Source organism: Pezoporus occidentalis, unplaced genomic scaffold (genome assembly GCF_034315485.1).
Source record: "Pezoporus occidentalis ecotype Australia unplaced genomic scaffold, CSIRO_AGI_Poc_V1 ctg204, whole genome shotgun sequence".
Lineage (NCBI taxonomy): Eukaryota > Metazoa > Chordata > Aves > Psittaciformes > Psittacidae > Pezoporus > Pezoporus occidentalis.
The window spans coordinates 286,929-305,303 of record NW_026913900.1 but is presented as its reverse complement, the minus strand read 5'-3'; the positions used below and the strand labels follow the sequence as shown (position 1 = coordinate 305,303).

The following is an 18,375-nucleotide window of genomic DNA, read 5'->3' as shown; positions in this document are numbered from 1 at the left end:
CCCTTTACATAAGGATCATGGTATAATATCATATATCTTTTGCTGTTTTCAAGTAAGTTAAAACCATAGCTGACGCACCTATGAACTTCTCGGCCAGAATACATATTAATACTTAAAGGCATTACTGAACAAAAGTAATGACTTTATTAAAAAAAAAAAAAAGTCCCTCGAAATAGCTAGTTTTCTATAAAACATGTAGAACAGTTAAATAAAGTCTGTACATCACAATAGAAAATAAAAAATACTGCCATCTTTTGCCTGACCATTTACATTATGTGAACTACAGAATTACAACAAAACAAAAAAAAGTTAGAAGGTTGTAACTGTTCACAAATCACATTAGTTCTGCATTACATTGTTTTCTTTTAGTTGTATTTTCAAGGGAAATTTAAACATGTCAAAACAATCTCCATGTATACATACTTTAAGACAACAAATAATATGGCATAAATCAATCTGAAGTTTTAACATTTTTTCATCAATTTTAGTATTATTCCTAGCTTTTTTTCTTCAAAACTTGAATATGGCATATGTGTGTTTGTGCATGTATCTAACTGTACACATCTACCTAGGACTAGGTGGTTGATGTTTATTTTTTTTTTAGTAAAGCACAAAACACACCACATAAATAACTTCCCTTCTTAACGTTATCTAGAACAAGATTTACAGTACAAAGTTATAGGCACTTAAATTATCAAATAGGTTCAATGCAATGTTTCCAATACTGTGTGTTCATTCTTCAGACAATTCAAGCATTTGAAGCTTCAACTTGAGTTATGGTACTGTTTTCTAACTTTAAAGTAGAAGTGCCAAAATCAATATATCAATCTGCTTAACAGTAACCTTGCGGAGGGATTCTGGCTTTTAAACAACTTGTCTGGATCAGTGAGGAAAAGGAAGGTACTACAGTTTCCTACATGTGCCAATCGTTGGCACAGTAAGACCAAATTTTGCAATTATGTTAATTTACTTTACCTTCATAAATTATCTTTCAATGCTATTCCTCCCAAGTGTGCTTAAGTAGAACTTAAAATACCCACTGATTTATCTTGTCTAAAATCTTGAGTTTTGTGACTGTCCACAACGTGATCCACAGATGTGGCCTCCTGCATTTACATCAGGGAAACCCAGCTTGAAAATCTTCATGCTGTGTATCTTTAACAGTTCACATATATTCAGTTCTCCTGGTCCTGACCTTTACTGCATTGTCTAATCTTCTGAGAGCCCAGCCTGTGCTTCCTGCCTTCCATTTCTGTGTCTGTAAATTAAGACTTGTTCCCAAGCCTTTCAAAACTTACCTTCTGTCTAGTTTTGTCAAATGATGAAAAACCATGCTCCTATAGTTGACCAATTTCCTCCTGTACAGAAAAAACGTCAGAGCAAAACGGGCACCTACCAGTGAATCCCAATAAAGGAGAATGGCAAAACATGTCATCAACTGTCCTTTTGTTAGGATGTAAGGTATTCAACAGCAAAAACGCCGGTTGTGTGGCACTGTGCCAAATTTCATAGTCATCCAATTATGAGGCCACCAGACTGTAAGGGAGGTGACCAAAGCAGTCTGTGCCTCTAAGAGAGATTGCTTCCAGCTCTTTACAGACTTGGGTAGGTACACCTTAATTTGTTAATGTTTTTGCAGTTCTCCTTATGACCGAAACAAGAACAGAAATAAAACTGAAATAAAATTAAAACTGAGATTTAGGAAGATAACTTAATAGCAAGGATTCTGTAGCAAATCTCTTGATTGTGGAGCTACAAAATGCATGGAACCCTGATCGTAAAACTTTGTTCATTTAATTATTTATCTATTCCAAATGACAGCAAAATAATCCTGGCACACACATAAAGGCAACTGTTAAACTGAGTAGTATCGCAAACAGATTCATAACCTACAGCCTGTTTCACAAAAACTTGGTATGGATTGACTAGGTTTTATCAGGTAGAAGGCAAAAACAAAAGAAAAAGCTTATATTCTCCATCTCTGTTGAATCCATATAGCTTGTGAGGCTTTCACAGAAAGCACTGTAATCTGAACATTCAATTCAGTACCCAGAGTTTTACTGGAGACTCACTATGTATGAATGAAGTCTCAATGCAGCTCAAACAAACCAAAATGTGAATTTTATCAAGGCTGTCTATTTATGTAGCACGTAGTGTATAGAGGCTCTCAGTATCACAGTCTATGACGTACTGAAAGATTTTATTAGCAGCCTGTAGAAGTGTGCTGAGAAAATATACTGAATCTCAGTTATTTCCTCTTTCCACATAGGTCTCACTCATATTTGAGTGAAAAGATCTAGGAGTCCAGCTTTGCTCTCCAATGTCAATTTTCTATGTCAAATCTTTACATCTTGTGATTCCACCATCTTGGCAAGTGTCTTCTTGATCCTCAAGGCAGTGAGCCTCGAAGCAGGATTATGAGCCCAGCATTCAGACATTAATTTCAATATTGCTCTTAAACACTGTAAAATAAAAACCAAAGGAATAGTATTGTAACAACTGACAGATCTGAAGTGTATAATTTGGTTTGCTTTCAAGCCCAAATTATAGAAGTCTTAAGTCCAAGTGTGCAATTTCTACATTTTCTGCAAAATTGCTGATAAAATATTATAAACAGATCAACTAAAAAAACCCCGATAAAACAAACCAACCCCATCCAACAACCACATTCCAATCCTCCTTCTTCCTCCCCTTCACTGCCTAGTACTACAGTAGCTGGAACTAACTGACGTGTTTCTTTATTTTCACAAAAATGCATTACCAGAACTTATCATTACAACTCAAGAACAGCAGTACAAAAAATGGTAGGAATAAGCAGAAAAATCTCCACATGTACAGCAGAAAAACTGCAGAGAACTTTGTCACTAAAAATGAAGATGTGAGAAAAGTTCTTTCAGCATTAAAAAAATAATACAGAAAAAACTGTCAAGAAGGATACGGTATATCTAGCTTGCCATGTGAAATAGCTATGTCTCATTTATCGGTTCAAGCTGTGGACCTTTAAAAACAGTTTTAAATGTAGTATTTTACTTACATCATGGCTTGCCCTGAAATGTACCAGTAAAAAAGAAAAAAAGAAAAAAGAAAAAAGGGGCAATCTACAAACACATAGAAATTGCTTCATATTCCATGAAGTACCTTATGCCACAAACCAATACACTATATACATTAAGACTAATAAAACCAATTAAAACTCATTTAAGTTTCAGCTCTAATCAACTCTTAAAAATATTCCACTACCTAAAAAGAAGAGCTTGATCAGAGCAGAATTCATACACTTGGATGCTGCTTAATTGTACCTGCCCCTTAGATCCATGAAAAGATCCATGAAAAATATGGTATTTTGTGTTGATTTCAAACCTTTCTCCTGTTGTTCGTGTGAGGTTATTAAAATATCAGAATGTGTGGATGTAGTCCCTATTTTACAATGTTTTAATATTTTTTAAACTTAAATACCCTTCCATATCAAATGAACAAACTGAACTAATTTCTCATTTCAGCATACTCACTTCATCACTATTCCATCTATTCGATACTACTGGGCGTAGGCGTTTGACACACACCACTTCTCTCATGTCCTCATAGGATGGATCATTTGGCACCATGTCATAATATGGCAACTGATACTCTTCAACAATACCTGCAGATAATTGTGAAAGATCAAGAACCATTAAAAAAAAGAAAATAAACCCATATATCTACTCTCAGATTTCCTTAGGCAGAAGCAAAAATTAACTCAATTTTGTGCCAGAGCAAACCCACCACACTGTTATACTGTGGTAAACCCCCCAGATTTCACCATACAATCAGATATTTACCAGAAAATCTCCAATATTATGAATATTAATAGCTACAATAATTCCTTTCAGTCCCTTTGACTTTGACACCCAGTGTAAAATTTCACATCTAATCCATTGCATGCACAAAGGAACAAGGAGAAAGCATAAGACGGAAGAAGAGAATACAAGCAAAGATCTGTAATGTCATAAAAAAAGTGAAAGAAAAGCTAGGGCTGGTCACAAAAACATGTATAAGGAAAAAACGGAATGACACCAGAAATACAAGTATAACAACATCATCTACTTTTTAAAAGTCTTATTAACAGCACAGGGTTAAAATATATATGCATCCTAGAATTTTTGCCAGAGTAGGCATTCTGCTTTTTGAGCAAGGAAGAAAAGCCCGAGATGCTTAACTCTAACAATCAAAAAGGTTTGGTTCAGTGACTTTCAAGCTGTAGTCTGGACAGACCGTTACTACTGCTTCTAAAGATCACAAGGCTATTGATACAGCAGGCTCGTTATATTATTTCCTGGTCAAGTCTCATTAAAAGTGAGATAAGGGCCTGGTAGATTTTATACAGAATATTTAAAAGCTTACCTCCTGTGACACAGCGTCGAGCCACTTCCCAAATGATCAGCCCGAAACTGTAAATGTCAGCCATGATGTATGGCTGGAAATGGTTTTTATTCAGGCTTTCATCTAGGACCTCTGGAGCCATGTAACGTTTTGTTCCCACTCTAGTATTCAATGGAACATCAACTTCATTTGTGTCACTACATGAAAACATAAGGAAGTTAGTGAATTGTGGACTAGTACAAGACATGGTACGAAATCCTGTATGATGCAATCACTACACTTCAAAGCCCCCATTTACAAATCGAATTATTTCTTTTATTTCCTTCTGTATACTACACTTGAGTACATTGTGCCTCCATGAAAAAGATTATCTAGAAAAACAGTATCGAATATGGAAGTTGACAGTTTACTACTACTTTTGCAAGACATTTAAAACACATGTGAAAATAACTTGAATTAAAAACTACTATAAAGATGAGTGTATTTGGTAACAACTCATGATCTGCAAAGGGCTTATGTTTTCTTTCAGGCTCTACTGTAGCAAAAACCCAATTCTCTGGCTCCACTGAACTTAAAATGAAGAAAAAGTATTACTTCTTCAATTAAGTTTCAACTCCCTTAACACTGTTCAAATTTTCTATGAGAATATATAATGACAGCAATTACTTTGAAAGGCCATTTTGAATAAGGAATTAGTCTCCTCTTCCTTTCCTCTACAAAACTACTGCTCTTCCACAAGAAGTCTTTTCATTGTTCATTTAACAACCTATTTTCATCTCAATGATTACCAGTCTACAAAGGAAGAACAGCATTTTACTCTCAGAACTGAAAAAACCTGAAAGCATGCAACCAAATTACTCTACCTTCCTTTAAAATCAGGTACTTGGTGCATTACAAATAAAAAGGTTTACCATTACAGAGGATTTGTTCATCTACCTGTTAAACTTGACTGCAAGACCCAAGTCTGCAATGCAGCAGGTTCCGTTTTTCTTTATCAAGATGTTTTTACTCTTCAGGTCCCTGTGGGCAATGGCAGGCTTGCCTTGGGTCCCATAAATTTCTGTGTGTAGATGGCACAGACCACATGCAGCAGAATATGCCAGTTTGAGGAGAGCCCTGTTGTCTAGCGTAGTGCATTTCAGAAAATCATACAATGATCCATTTTCATGATAATCTGTAATCAAGTACAGCTGTGTCCAGGAGCCAGTGCCTTTAATATCTGCAGCTATGAAACCTATGAAATATATAAACAAAGTTACAATGCATTTGTACATATTTTTTTATAAGACATTTAATAAAAATTCCTAAATCTATGTTGATTTGGACTGCATTGGAAGATACTTGCTCCTCTTACAGAAAACAAACAACATAAAAGCTCAGACTTCAACTATACATAAGGTTACCATTTCAGTCTTCCAGCAGAGACTGCAGACATGTCTCAAATCAACACCAGCACTTTCAGTACTATTTTATAAGCATACATTAAGGAACACACATTTGGTTATTCCATGGAAGCCATCATATACCCCTCTCAAGCCACCCACTAAGACCTCCTTCTCCTTCCCCTTACAAAAGCTCTCCAGTACAACATACTGCTTCCTTACCAAGGATGTTTTCATGACGCATCAAAACAGTTTGGTAAATCTCTGTTTCTCGGAACCAACTAGCTTCTTCTGTGGTGAAGAACACTTTCACTGCAACTTTTTCACCCCTCCATTTGCCCATCCACACTTCACCATATCGTCCTTTTCCAACTTGCCTCACCATCTGAATTTGTTTGGCAATAGTGCGCTGAACCTAGAGAAGAAGAAAGAGGGGAAAAGTGGAAGAGGGAAACTCAATGATTAACCAAAAGTACTTGGATGAGCTACTTCTCAAGCCTGGATTGCTTTGAATTTTGACCTCATTGCAAAACTTATTCTATATACGTTATCCATATTTTCCACTATTCCCATTTCAAACTCACTGTTGCTGCCTCCAAGGAAGAACTGTATAACAAACCCAGAAAGATCAAATCAGCTCAACTTCATACGCATTCTATTTGTTTAAATTTTATAAATAATGACAGTCACTTGTCTCACTGGCTAATTTTTATGCAAGTACTGTACAGGAAGATGAATAAAAAAATATGAACAACTCGGCCAATAAAAAGCTGATCTCTTTTATCAGATAGTGGACACAGAAAAAAATATCTTTGAGTTTGTTCAGTTCAACACTTGTATTAGCCACTCACTGCATCTTTCTCTTAATGTCAGTAGGCTCTAATTGTCCCTAAATTTTGCCGATGGCAACATTTTCCTAAAACAATCTGATTTTGCACTTTGTTTTAGTTTATTATGTGTATATGAGCTTTTGTACATGTTTAGTTTGCGCTGTAGCTTTCACAGTAATTGCATATAAAATAATATACTGTATTGACGCTTTGCTTTCTTCTAGGCATTAGGTACAAACCTATTTAATGGGAAGAAGTTCAGTGAAGAAAAAATCTATGATTTACCAATAACGGTAGTCCTGATCCACTCCCAGAACTCTGTGACTGGTCAATAAGGTCTTTTAATGACTCCCCAGCTGGAATAAATGCTTCATCTTGCTCCAGGTCACGATTATAACAGTGCCTCTTTGCCATCGACTTACAGTAATGCCTTCAAATGTAATAGGAGAGGTTCAGCTGAATTTAAAAAAGTTTCTCAAAATATGTAGTAAATTGAACAAGGAAAAAAGCTATTTAAATGTACAAGTTTTCTTAAAAGAAAAAAAAATATTCAGATGTTACTGTACATTTTTCTTTCTTCCAGAAATTTAACATACATAGTTAATATTAAAAAGTTGCACTGTGTGTAGAGGTACGTCAATTTACTGTGAGTCAGGTGGAAATCCAGCGTTTTCAGTACTCAGCTCACAGCCAGTTACTAGTGTAACACTACTGGTTCTGGTTTAAACTAAAAGCCTGAACCTTGAACCATGGCAGATGAGTCTGACCCATACATATTTCTGCTGAAACTGCTAGAACACTGATCCACCCCCAGCACAGGGCTGGTGCTGACAGAAGCAGGCACAGTCTCTTAAACTGCACTTGCATTAATTGCCATAGCTTGGCTGGTCAATTATTCACTTTTGAAACACAGCAGAAAAGGAAAGGTTCTAAACACATCCTTGTTGCTTTAGGTTTGCAAAAGCATTTAAAAGTAAATCTTGGATGTAGATGGAATTTAACTATCAAAAGTGACCGAAGATCAAAAAAACAAAAAAAGGATAAAGATATTCCTGTTCATTGGATGATATAGTGTCAAAGTTAAATGTAGCTTTGAAAATTGTAAACATTTTTTAGCCAAAGGATTAAATTCACTTATATTCTACATTGTGAACATTTCATTTTACTTTGCAATGCAAACTGCTATCCACAGAAATGTGAAATTAAATTACAGCAGTTTCACTTCCAATCTATTTTTGTTAGAAATAAATTAAAAACACTGCCAATAAATAAAGTGCTTCCCTTACTTGTAACAAAAACAGCTAAATAAGATGATCATGACAATTATGCAGACTGCCATAGAAATCAACACTGCCATCCAACGAATGCTGCCATCAAAAAGCCCATCTGTTTAAAAACAAAATCAAAAAAAAAGATGAAAGTTTACAAAGTCTACTGATTAAGCATCTACTGCAAACTGTTTAATTAGGTATATTTTAATATACTGTGTATTTGAGTGGGCATAAACTGCAACATAGGTTTTGTCTGAACATCAGGCAATACTTCTTTACAGTGAGGGTAAACTAGCCCTAGCACAAATTGTCCAAGGAGGCTGTGGTGTCTTCTTCCTCAGAGAGACTTAAAAGCTATCTCGACATGGTCCTGTGTAACTGGCTTGAGCAGGGGGATTGAACCTGATAGCTCCAGAGGTCCTATGTAAGCCTCAACCAGTCTTTGATTCTGTGACAAAATGTCAGAAAAGAGCAGGACAGCTGATGCATACAGAAGATCCGTCCATACAAAATTACACAAAATTTATAGTGTTACAGTATCAAAGTAAGTATTTACACTGGCAAAGCAAAGAAAATTTCATTTGGATTCCAACAACAACAACAAAAAAAAGATTTAACTTGAGATTTTTGGAGTTGTTGGTTTTGGTTGATTCTTGTTAGTTTGTTTTTAAAAATAGAAATGAAGGATTTACAGCAGTAAGACTCTTGAGAAGGTATTAAGCAACAGTCAAACTAGTATGACTTGCCTAGCAATGAATAAGCATATGAAAATATAAACTATCGTCACTGGGAACACAACAGCAAGAAGAGAATCAATATACAGTACATAACAGTTAATGTCAGAATACTTAAGATACACTCATCACAGGAAAAACATGGCAGAGGTTACAAAAACTATTTAAAAAAGAAAAGAGAATGGGCTATGGAAACAGATATGAGATATGAGCAAACTCAGCAAGAGAGTAAAAATACCATGAGTGACTGATGGAGGAAAAGATTAACTTGGAAGTAGCAAAAAAGGAAAACTGGAGTCAAATATGAAACCTAGTAGGGAGCTTCTTATTAATATTACTTAGTAAGGAAAAAACAAATCTGTGCAATACTGTAATTACATTTTCTCCTTATTTTTATCTGTTGGATCAGGATCAGAAGAACAGAATACACACAGCATTTTTTAGTAGCAGTGTGAACATCTAGGAGCTGTTACCTGTACTGTCAAGTGGTGGTAATGTTGGTTGTAAATCCTGATTGCAGAAATCAGTCCGACAGCACTCGATTGTTCGACGTAACTGTGCTTTAGGTGAGTCCTGTTGAAGGAGAATTGAATAAAGATTCAGGTTTTGAAGTGATCAGCTAGGATGCAGACAGGTGATGCTATGGATACAACACAGCAAAGACAAAAGTTTAAGCTATTTTATTTTAGAAAAACAGTTTAACCTCACCACTTATTGTATGAGGCAACTTTACAGTGGCAGACAATCATTACCTCATCTATTTAGGTTCATATTTTCTATGTTGACATTTTGGAACTCCTTCTACTTGGTGCACAGAAATAAATGGATCCTACTTAAGCTGCTGCTTCATACATTGCAAAATTTTTAAGCTTCATCAAAAGCAGTTAATCATATGTTAAATAAATGCTGCTCTTAAGACAAAAAAAAAGATGAATGTAAGTTTTTCTCTTGCACTCATCATACCAGCACTGTTTGCATCAAGAATATCTTGAGAACACCACATAAAAGATGGTGGGACATGAAAATTAATCTGAAAGTAAGACACTAATATAAGTACAAGAACAATTTCAGGAGGTCATCATGACACCTTAGATCTGATCTGCAATAACCCTAAACATTCACAGCTGTAAATGAAGTCAAGAGTACTTCCAAAAAGCAGTGCTATCCACAGCTACATTATATAGAAATTCAAGCCCTAGAGATATTGGGATGGGGGAAGGGAGGCAAAGGGGAGGAAGCAACCTAGCTGGTAATTACCCCTGAAAGATTTGTTTAATGTAAGCAATGTGACAAAAGAAAAAGCAAATCCAGTCTTCCAAAGCAATATTTATTTGCCCAGCTAGTGCTATATGTCCATCTTATAAATAAATCCTTGCTTTATTAACTGTGTTTTCAGTTCCAACTTTTATAACAAAGAGGTTTTAAAGGCAGCAGTCTGCTTATCATACCCCTTTAAACCAAGGGCAAGTTATATTCATGTAATTAACAATAGATTAACTCTTCTACAAAGGAAAAAACTGAAGCTGTATGTCAGACAGGAAAACATACACATTTGATAAATTGCATACATGTTCATGAAACTTTAAGGGAGCTCTTGTGTAATCTGTGAAGACAACTCCTTACGATTACACAATTCTGTCAGACAAAATGAAGAAAGCAAATAATTCAAAATTAAAGCAATCGAGAAATTCTGCATGAAAACATAAAATATTCGGATCGATTAGGTCAACTATAAAGTTGCCTCTTCAACTGAGGAAACGGCAGACAAGTAAAAGGTTGATGTTCTCTGTTAATTTTGTCAGTGCTTACAGATACTTTCAGAGAACTCCAACAAGCTAGGATTCTATTTCAGTCTTCGCTCAAACACCATTAAGTGTCTCTTCTGCCACTACTCACCCACAACTGTTCAGTTCCATTCTCCTCAGTGGTAAACGGCAACAAGCAAAATTTATGATTGCAGTTGGAAACTACAGAGATTTAAACTGCTTATGCAGTTTCCCTACATAATTTCCTTTGGGGATCTTAAATTTTAATGGTACCTCAATTTTTTTACCTTGCACTGGAAGTCTGAACCTTCATACTTCATGCAGCCAGAAGCAAGTGTGGGTTCTCCATGTTCATCTTCCTCAACGATAGCAAAGCAGTGCCCATTAGTTCTGTAATAAACATATAACTTGTGCTTTACCAGCATGTTTGCTGTTAAATATACAGCACTAGCTGATCATGAACCCATTAAGAAAACTAGAATGGCAATATCCAGAAAAATTCTAACTTTAACACAGTGGTTATCATACAGCTTGAGAACAAAAGAGCCCCCCACTATTTACAGACAGAAACTGTTTTCTCCCAAGCATTGTCTCCTACATCCCCACCCCCCCCTTCAGGATTGCTTGGATCCAACCACATGCATGCAGCTGTTTAGATCTAACTAAAAAGGCATACTGACTACAATATTATAGGTTAAAAAATAACAAAAAATTCACTTGTGCCTCTTCTTGAAACTGTAATGATAAGCTCTTGAAGAGAAATCCCAGTATGTGAAAGGTGGCTATTCAGCTACACTCTTCCCACATGAGCTTTCTCAAATATTCAGACTTAGAGCAAAACAAATCAATAAACCTCCAAACCCACTTTCTGAAGTTGTCAGTAGCAAATCTTTAGTTAATCACATAAAAAAAGGGCATTTCAAGTCTCTATTATCTCTTTATAGAAATATTTTGATTTCTACATTACACCAAAATGTCAACAAGATTTATGTGGAATCCCAAACCAATTTGCACTAGTAGCTCCATGATTTAAATATATGTAAAACTTAAGATTTTGTTAAATAAATCAAAACTCATTAATTCCCTCAACAGATACTAAGGAAAACAAACCCAGAAATACTGTTGCTCATCAATAATTTATTTAAAGAAATGCAGGTTTAGTAAGCATAATGCCATAAAATACCCTCCACATGAGCACTGCCTACGTGTTACTAACTCTCCAACAGCTTTATTATCAGAATAAGGATCTATACAGCCATTGGTTTGAAGGGGAAAAAAAAAAATAAAGCCTATACTGACTGCATACACGAGGGGGCGATAAAAAGCAAAAAAAGTACATACCAAAGGAATTAAAATACTGGATAATAAGGGAACATTTTTTTAGGTGCAAAACTATTTATAAAATACTGTGTTTACATTCTAAAAGACAGCAGTGTTTATTCCACCTCCCTGAGTTCCACAAAAACTTCTTTATCTGCCAAGTGACAGCTTTAGAGAGGTTTCATATTAAGTGTTAAAGTGAAAACTCAAAAGGAGCAAGTAACGTGTCTCCCATTATGTATCTTTATATTAATTCTTCAGGAAAAAAAAATGGAGAGTCTTAAACACTGAACTGCAACTGAAGAAAAAAAAGGAAAACAAAGGACATTTTACAACATGAGTAAAGCATCTTAAGCAAGAGCACAATCAGTGCATGGGTCTGTTAGAATTCTGATGCCTATCAAAATTAAAACTACCTTCCTGTCCTTATGTGTTCAGAGGATTTTCTCCCCACTCATCCTCCTCCCTCCCCCTGTCTTTCCTTCATACGTTACAACTAATGAACACATAACAAGAATTCTCAGTAAATGGTTATGTTGCTAACATTACCTCTTGACTACTACATGAAGAAACATTAGACTAAGCCAGAAGGTGGTCAGATCAGGTGGTTTAGATTTAGGTCATTTAAAACTCATTTATAAAAGGCTACAGGTTACTTAAAACCTCAATCCTTAACAGCACTTGCTGGGCTAAATGACCAGTTGCGAATGCCTCTAAGGTATGATGAAAACAGTGCTGTTTAGATATGGATAACTGGGTTTTAGTTCTCAGCTCTCCACAGAAATACTGAGTTTCTAATCAGCTATGGTCAAATCACTTTACAGAACCTCAGCACTCTAAGAGTTTCCTCTCTCATAAGCAAAAATGAGCCTCTTCTATCCTGTATGCAATACTTACATGCATGTGTTATTAATAGCATCATCTGGACAATGTCCTGAGCAGTAGCACTTAAGAAAAGGTAAGGTGTCCTCTGGAGCAAGTGTTACTCCATTCGCTTGTTTCTTTTGGTCAGGATTTGTCTTCATTCCTGTGCCATGAAGCATGCTGTCAAGATTTTGACCTGGGCATTAAAAAACAAACCAAATAAAAAAAACATATTTTGCACCTCTCCGGTTAACTGTTCAAGAGCTTCACATGTACAATAACAGAATAATTATATTAACAAATAAATAAACTACACAAGACATAAGAATCTCCTCTCCCAAGACTGTAGCAGAAATTTGAGACAATCACTTTGTTACAGAAATACCTACATCAAATACTTTATATCTTAACCACAGATCTTCTAATCATAATCAATATAAACAGAAAGAGGATATTTTCCATTTTTGAGGTGGGACAGAAGAGTAGTGATGGTAGGAATTTTACAAAGAAAGTCTCTCTCATGCATGTGTTCAGAAAATCCAAATGCTGACCGCTTGATAACCACAACAGTACAATTTTATGCATGACTGAGCATACTTAATAAGCAATTTTCTAATTTTCTGAACTGAAGCCACTTTTTATGGATTCACAGCCTCATAGAAGAGCAGTAATAACTCCAAGATTTCTTGGGGTATTTTTATCTCTGTACGTATTAGTACTTCAAAATAGAGCTAAAGTAAATCTTGTTCACAAATTAATTTCAGTTAATGACATGAACATCCACACAAACGAGCTTTCACAGAATAAAAATAGGGATAAATTACATTCCAAGTAGCCCTCAATTTCTCAACAGAAAGAGAGTTAAGCATCATTTTTTTCCAGTTCATACTATTAACGTGCTTTTGTGAACTTAGGCATTCAGAAGGAAAACTCCATCTGTTTCCTTCTTAGTGAAGAACACACAGGAAAGAAAAATGAGGACTGACTCACTTGGAACATGCTTTGTGACCACAACATGAGATGAGAACATCTTCATCCCTCTCCTCCAGCTTCACTACTCATGATTTTACCAACAGAAAACCTCTGTCTGTCCATCACCTAACAGTATTCTCTGCTATAAATCCTCAAGGTGGGTGTGAACCGAATAAAGCTGGAGGAGCTGTGAACAGACTACTGCCTACTCTGACACAATTTACAACAATCCTCTGTGGGCAAGATAACAGAGAAACCAGTTAGGACTGACAGAAGCTTTTGCAAACTCAGCTACAATTTGAAAAGTGGAGGTACCTCACTACCGCTCAAAAGATTTATCACAATAAAAATTTAAATTTATATAAGAATTAAAAAAAAAAAAAAAATTGACCAGGAGACTCATAATCTCTTAAGAGTTTCCTGTGGCTTCTTGTCAAACATACCGAATGCTAGCCGTAATGACAGCATTACTGCCATGTTGTAACTTGCTTGAAAGATGTGCAGAAAATCTTGATTAAAACCCTTTGTACATACCACCCTCTATCACTCTACTGTAGCATCCACTATATCATTCAGCTAAATGCGCAATTAAATATTTGTGAAATTTGATCTTCTTCTGAAAATAGCTGACTTGCAGATTTCCCATCTGACTAACAGAGCACAATCAGGCGTCGTGGTTTAAGCCCAGCTGTAACTCAGAACCACGCAGTCTCTCTCTCACACACACTCCCCTTCCCCCCGCAGAGGGATGGGGAGGAGAATTGAAAGAATGTAACTCCCACACATTGAGATAAGAACAGTCCAGTAACGTATAACACAAATCACTACTGCTACCACCAATAATGATAAGGGAAATAACGGGGGAAGAGAATACAACCGTTCACCACCCACTGACCGATACCCAGCCCGACTGAGCAGTGATCTAACCCTTCTGGGTAACTGCCCCCATTTTTATACCCTGGTCATGGAATACCTCTCTGGCTAGCTTGGGTCAGGTGTCCTGTCTCTGCTTCCTCCTGGCTTCCCCTCCTCCCTGGCAGAGCATGAGACTCAGAAAGCCTTTGGTCATACAAAACATTACTAATGAGCAAGTAAAAACATCAGTGTTATCAGTGCTGTTCCTAGGCTGAAAGTCAAAATACACAGCACTGCACCAGCTACTAAGGAGAAAAAATGACTACTACTGCTGAACCCAGGACACCAGTGCACTGTCCTTATTCAGGAATTTCCCTAGAAGTAATGAATCTGTACCTTCTTTAGATACAACCAAGAGTATATCCTAAGAAAGTACAGCACCTTTTACCTAAACCCTCAAATCACTTATCCATGGTTTATTTGAAATGTAATTTTCAAACAGTACTTCAGTAATGCCAGAGTTAAGCATTCCCGATATGTACAGACCATTAACAAGAAAGTTCAGTGTTAAGATAACACAGTCTACCTGTGCAATATGTATTTTCAATTTAGCCAGATGGAATTTTGCATATATGAAATAGCAGCTCCTCCAACTGATACCTCTCTCCTTCTACAGATTTCTTCCCAGCACAAATTTTAATATGGTGCCACAGACATTACACAACATTCTATATTCACATTTACCTGCTTAGAGAACAGGTAATTCTACTTAATATTTAAAGGAAAAGCCACTGCATATGTACAAATATTGCCTTCCCTTCTAATTTCACTGAACTACTAAGGTATCTTTCCCAATTCTTATGGCAAAACAACCTTTATCTTCAGGGACATTCTACATCTTAAAAGTCTGAATACTTCATGATCTATGTCTTTCAGTCACTCATCTATCTTCCTACCCTGAACACAGAATGCAGCATTTTTTTCGATTTGTCAGAATATAAATCAAGGAACCCTGAAAGCATGGATGGCTTCTTCTAGCTCAGAAAGGCAAGAGAGAGAAGATTTTTATACAGGTCTGGAGTCCTTTAAAGCAGTATTATTCTTCGTAAAGTAACACTGAAGCATGACTACAGTATACCAAATACTAAAACTGAGATGAAATACATTTTTCCTCTTAATTTATTATGATGGACTGTATAACAAGATTTATGAAGAATACATACCAAACAGAACCCAAATTAGGTAATTGCATTTTCAAAGAACTAGCACCTTCATCTTTTGTTGAGTTTATACAAGCAAAGATTTTTATTCAAAGTAAAACCAGACTACAACTCCATTATCTTTGTAATGTGAAACAACACTCTCCTCTACCTTGTTTTCAATCTATAGGTAGTATCTGAATTACATAAAGAAGGCAGGGGAGGATAACTTCACTCTTGCATTTTTATTGTCTATGACTGTAAAGAGAACTCTTCATTAAACAAGAGCTTAACTGAGTATCCAGAAAAAGAAGAAAAAAGGAAAACATTTAGACTGCTTGGAATCAACTCAGAAGAAAGGTTTTATTGTCCCTAACTATAACCTGTATTGCAGTACTATGATTCAAGCTCAGCATTACAAGAACTATTGGTGTCCATCCTGAAGATGCTAGGTATGGGAAAGGGAGTTAAATGTGTAAAATTACTTGGTTTCCATGCACCTGAAATCTTGTGACACTACACTACTTGATGATGTAATTAATGGCTTCTTTACCATGATACATGCAGTTGTCAGCTCTGCACTGCAACAAAAATCTTACATAACCTTTGCAGATATAAGTGCTATGCACTAATACACACAGCTTCAAAAGAAAAAAGGCTTTCACAGAAATAGAGCACACAGAGGTTTCAGGCACAGCAAAGCTTCTTCCTCTATTACTTCTTACCCTCCACCTGTAAACTGCTGGGGCAAAATAATATACATTAGCAGCAAATCAACTATGAAACACTGAAGGACTTGTTCAAGATCCTGAAACAGTTTCAGCTTGTTTGTCCAACCTTGAGAATGACAGTATGATATACATTTAATCACACGAACTGCTCTATAGTGTCTATTTTACCACATTAAAGAGAAACTGTACATAAAACCATAGAACTTTCAATGAAGTATCGGAGAATTGGTGAGCTGAAACATTCTCCTCTTTTCACGTAACCACAGCATGACAATAAAGAGAAACAAGCTGATGGGACTTCATGTTCCCAGTTTGTCATTTGCTCTGCCCCACTACAGTACTATCTCATACACACTGCATTAGTTTTACATGAACAACTGCTACAGATAAGAAGACATTTCAATGGCTTTCTGTTTAACTTTTATTTAATAAAGTAGAACAATGCCTGCCAATGTATCATATCCAGCCCTTAGTTGAAGATATATTCAAAGAACTACTTCCTGCAATCCTAGAAAGTAAATTGGATCATAAAATGTCTTTTAAAGAAGCACAGCATATTAAAAATACCACTAGGACAGAAATCTAAGTCTACTTGAAAGCATGGCTTCAAATACTAGTATTAACACAGATAATCTTTAAAAAGGTACTGTGACAGTAAAGTTTTATTAACCACTAAAACCTGAGCTACCAAGCAGTTGCAGCTCAATGCCAAGATACATACATAATTTCATTACGTCTTCTGACCTAAGAAAAGATTTGTGTAACCCATGAAAAACCCAGCTCTATTAAGAAATGCAGAGAGAGTAGTAAGTGAAAGACAAAGACAGAAGCCAAATTATGCTTATAATTTCTTATTTAACTGTATCTCCCCTACCTCCACAAATAAAGCTGCAAATGCTAATCTACTAGCCCACAAAATTCAAGTTATTCAATTGCTTCCTGAATTGAAATATAGATATTCCACATAAATACAATTTTTACTCCAGATTATGTTACCCTTAAATGGGATTTATCTTATCAGAACTACAGTACTATCAGAATTTTTTTGTAGCTACTGTGATCCAAGATTGTAAACTCCAATAAATACAGTATTTAAATAAAAAGAATCTTTGTCAAAAAACTACCTCCACCTGCCTTCTTGCTGGTGTTAAAGCTGTTTGCTAGTGCTAGCTGACACTCAGGGCTTGCCCACATCAGGGTCTTCTCATAAAGAGAAAAAAAATAGATAAAAGTGGTACCAAAGCTCTTTATGTTAGATACACCTTCCTTATAAACAAGACATACTTTGATTTTTTTTATGTGTCAGTTTTAGAATATTTTTTCTTGCTTTAGAATGGAGATATTGCAAAATTACCCACTTTAACGAGTACATTTCACCTTTCTACCTATCTCAGACTTTCATAATGATTTAACATGTACTGCCATGAGAATGAAACCTCAGTACAACTGACAGCTAGAGTAGAATACTAGTAATTTTTATTAGAACACATAATAATTTAAAAAAGCTCAACAACAAAAAAACAAAAAAACACTTTTATGAGTACAAAGAAAGTATCTTAAATACTTCTATGAGCTCTATGCCTGACATTTAATCATAATTCTCTCTATAGCGCTTTTTTATATATCATGCCTGGGATCTCCAAAGACCAGGCATGTTAGATTAGCTCCCTCTAGCAGCACTGGTTCCTAAAACTCACAGCACGTTCCCAGACTACTTGGTTAAAATATCTCTCCACCACCCTCCAGCTTTCCCATGATCTACACCAGTGCTCAAAGGCAGGCAGGCAGGCAGCCCCTGCCAGAAATCAATACCCAGCCTCTGCTCTCACTTCCCTTCCCAGAACCTTCCCAGAAAGCAATACCCAGCCTCTTCTCCCACTTCCCTTCCCAGAAAGCAATACCCAGCCTCTGCTCCCACTTCCCTTCACTAAAAAGTCATTTCTGAAGACTACTCTCTGTTCCTATGTGTTCAGTACAAAAGCCAGACACAAGAATATTTTATCTATATTTTATGAAAAAAAATAAAAATACACCGTGTTCTAATTTAAACGGACTTTTAAAGAATAAAGTTACTTAAAACTAAATGTGAAAT

The 18,375-nt window shown here is 36.0% G+C and overlaps 1 protein-coding gene across 2 annotated transcripts in view; it reads right to left on the bottom strand.

The window, feature by feature from the left end:
- Nucleotides 1-1,606: 1,606 nt before the first annotated feature.
- BMPR1A (bone morphogenetic protein receptor type 1A) overlaps nucleotides 1,607-18,375 on the bottom strand; it is an 81,175-nt gene continuing 64,406 nt past the window's right edge. For both annotated transcript variants that reach the window (XM_062618818.1, XM_062618819.1), the window contains 10 exons: nucleotides 12,560-12,722; nucleotides 10,630-10,732; nucleotides 9,050-9,149; nucleotides 7,858-7,957; nucleotides 6,857-7,001; nucleotides 5,964-6,156; nucleotides 5,296-5,593; nucleotides 4,381-4,556; nucleotides 3,510-3,640; nucleotides 1,607-2,462 (listed from right to left, as the gene is read on the bottom strand). In XM_062618818.1, the coding sequence (XP_062474802.1) occupies nucleotides 2,337-2,462; nucleotides 3,510-3,640; nucleotides 4,381-4,556; nucleotides 5,296-5,593; nucleotides 5,964-6,156; nucleotides 6,857-7,001; nucleotides 7,858-7,957; nucleotides 9,050-9,149; nucleotides 10,630-10,732; nucleotides 12,560-12,722 (1,535 nt within the window). In that variant the 3' untranslated portion in view covers nucleotides 1,607-2,336. The remainder of the gene's footprint in view (nucleotides 2,463-3,509; nucleotides 3,641-4,380; nucleotides 4,557-5,295; nucleotides 5,594-5,963; nucleotides 6,157-6,856; nucleotides 7,002-7,857; nucleotides 7,958-9,049; nucleotides 9,150-10,629; nucleotides 10,733-12,559; nucleotides 12,723-18,375) is intronic.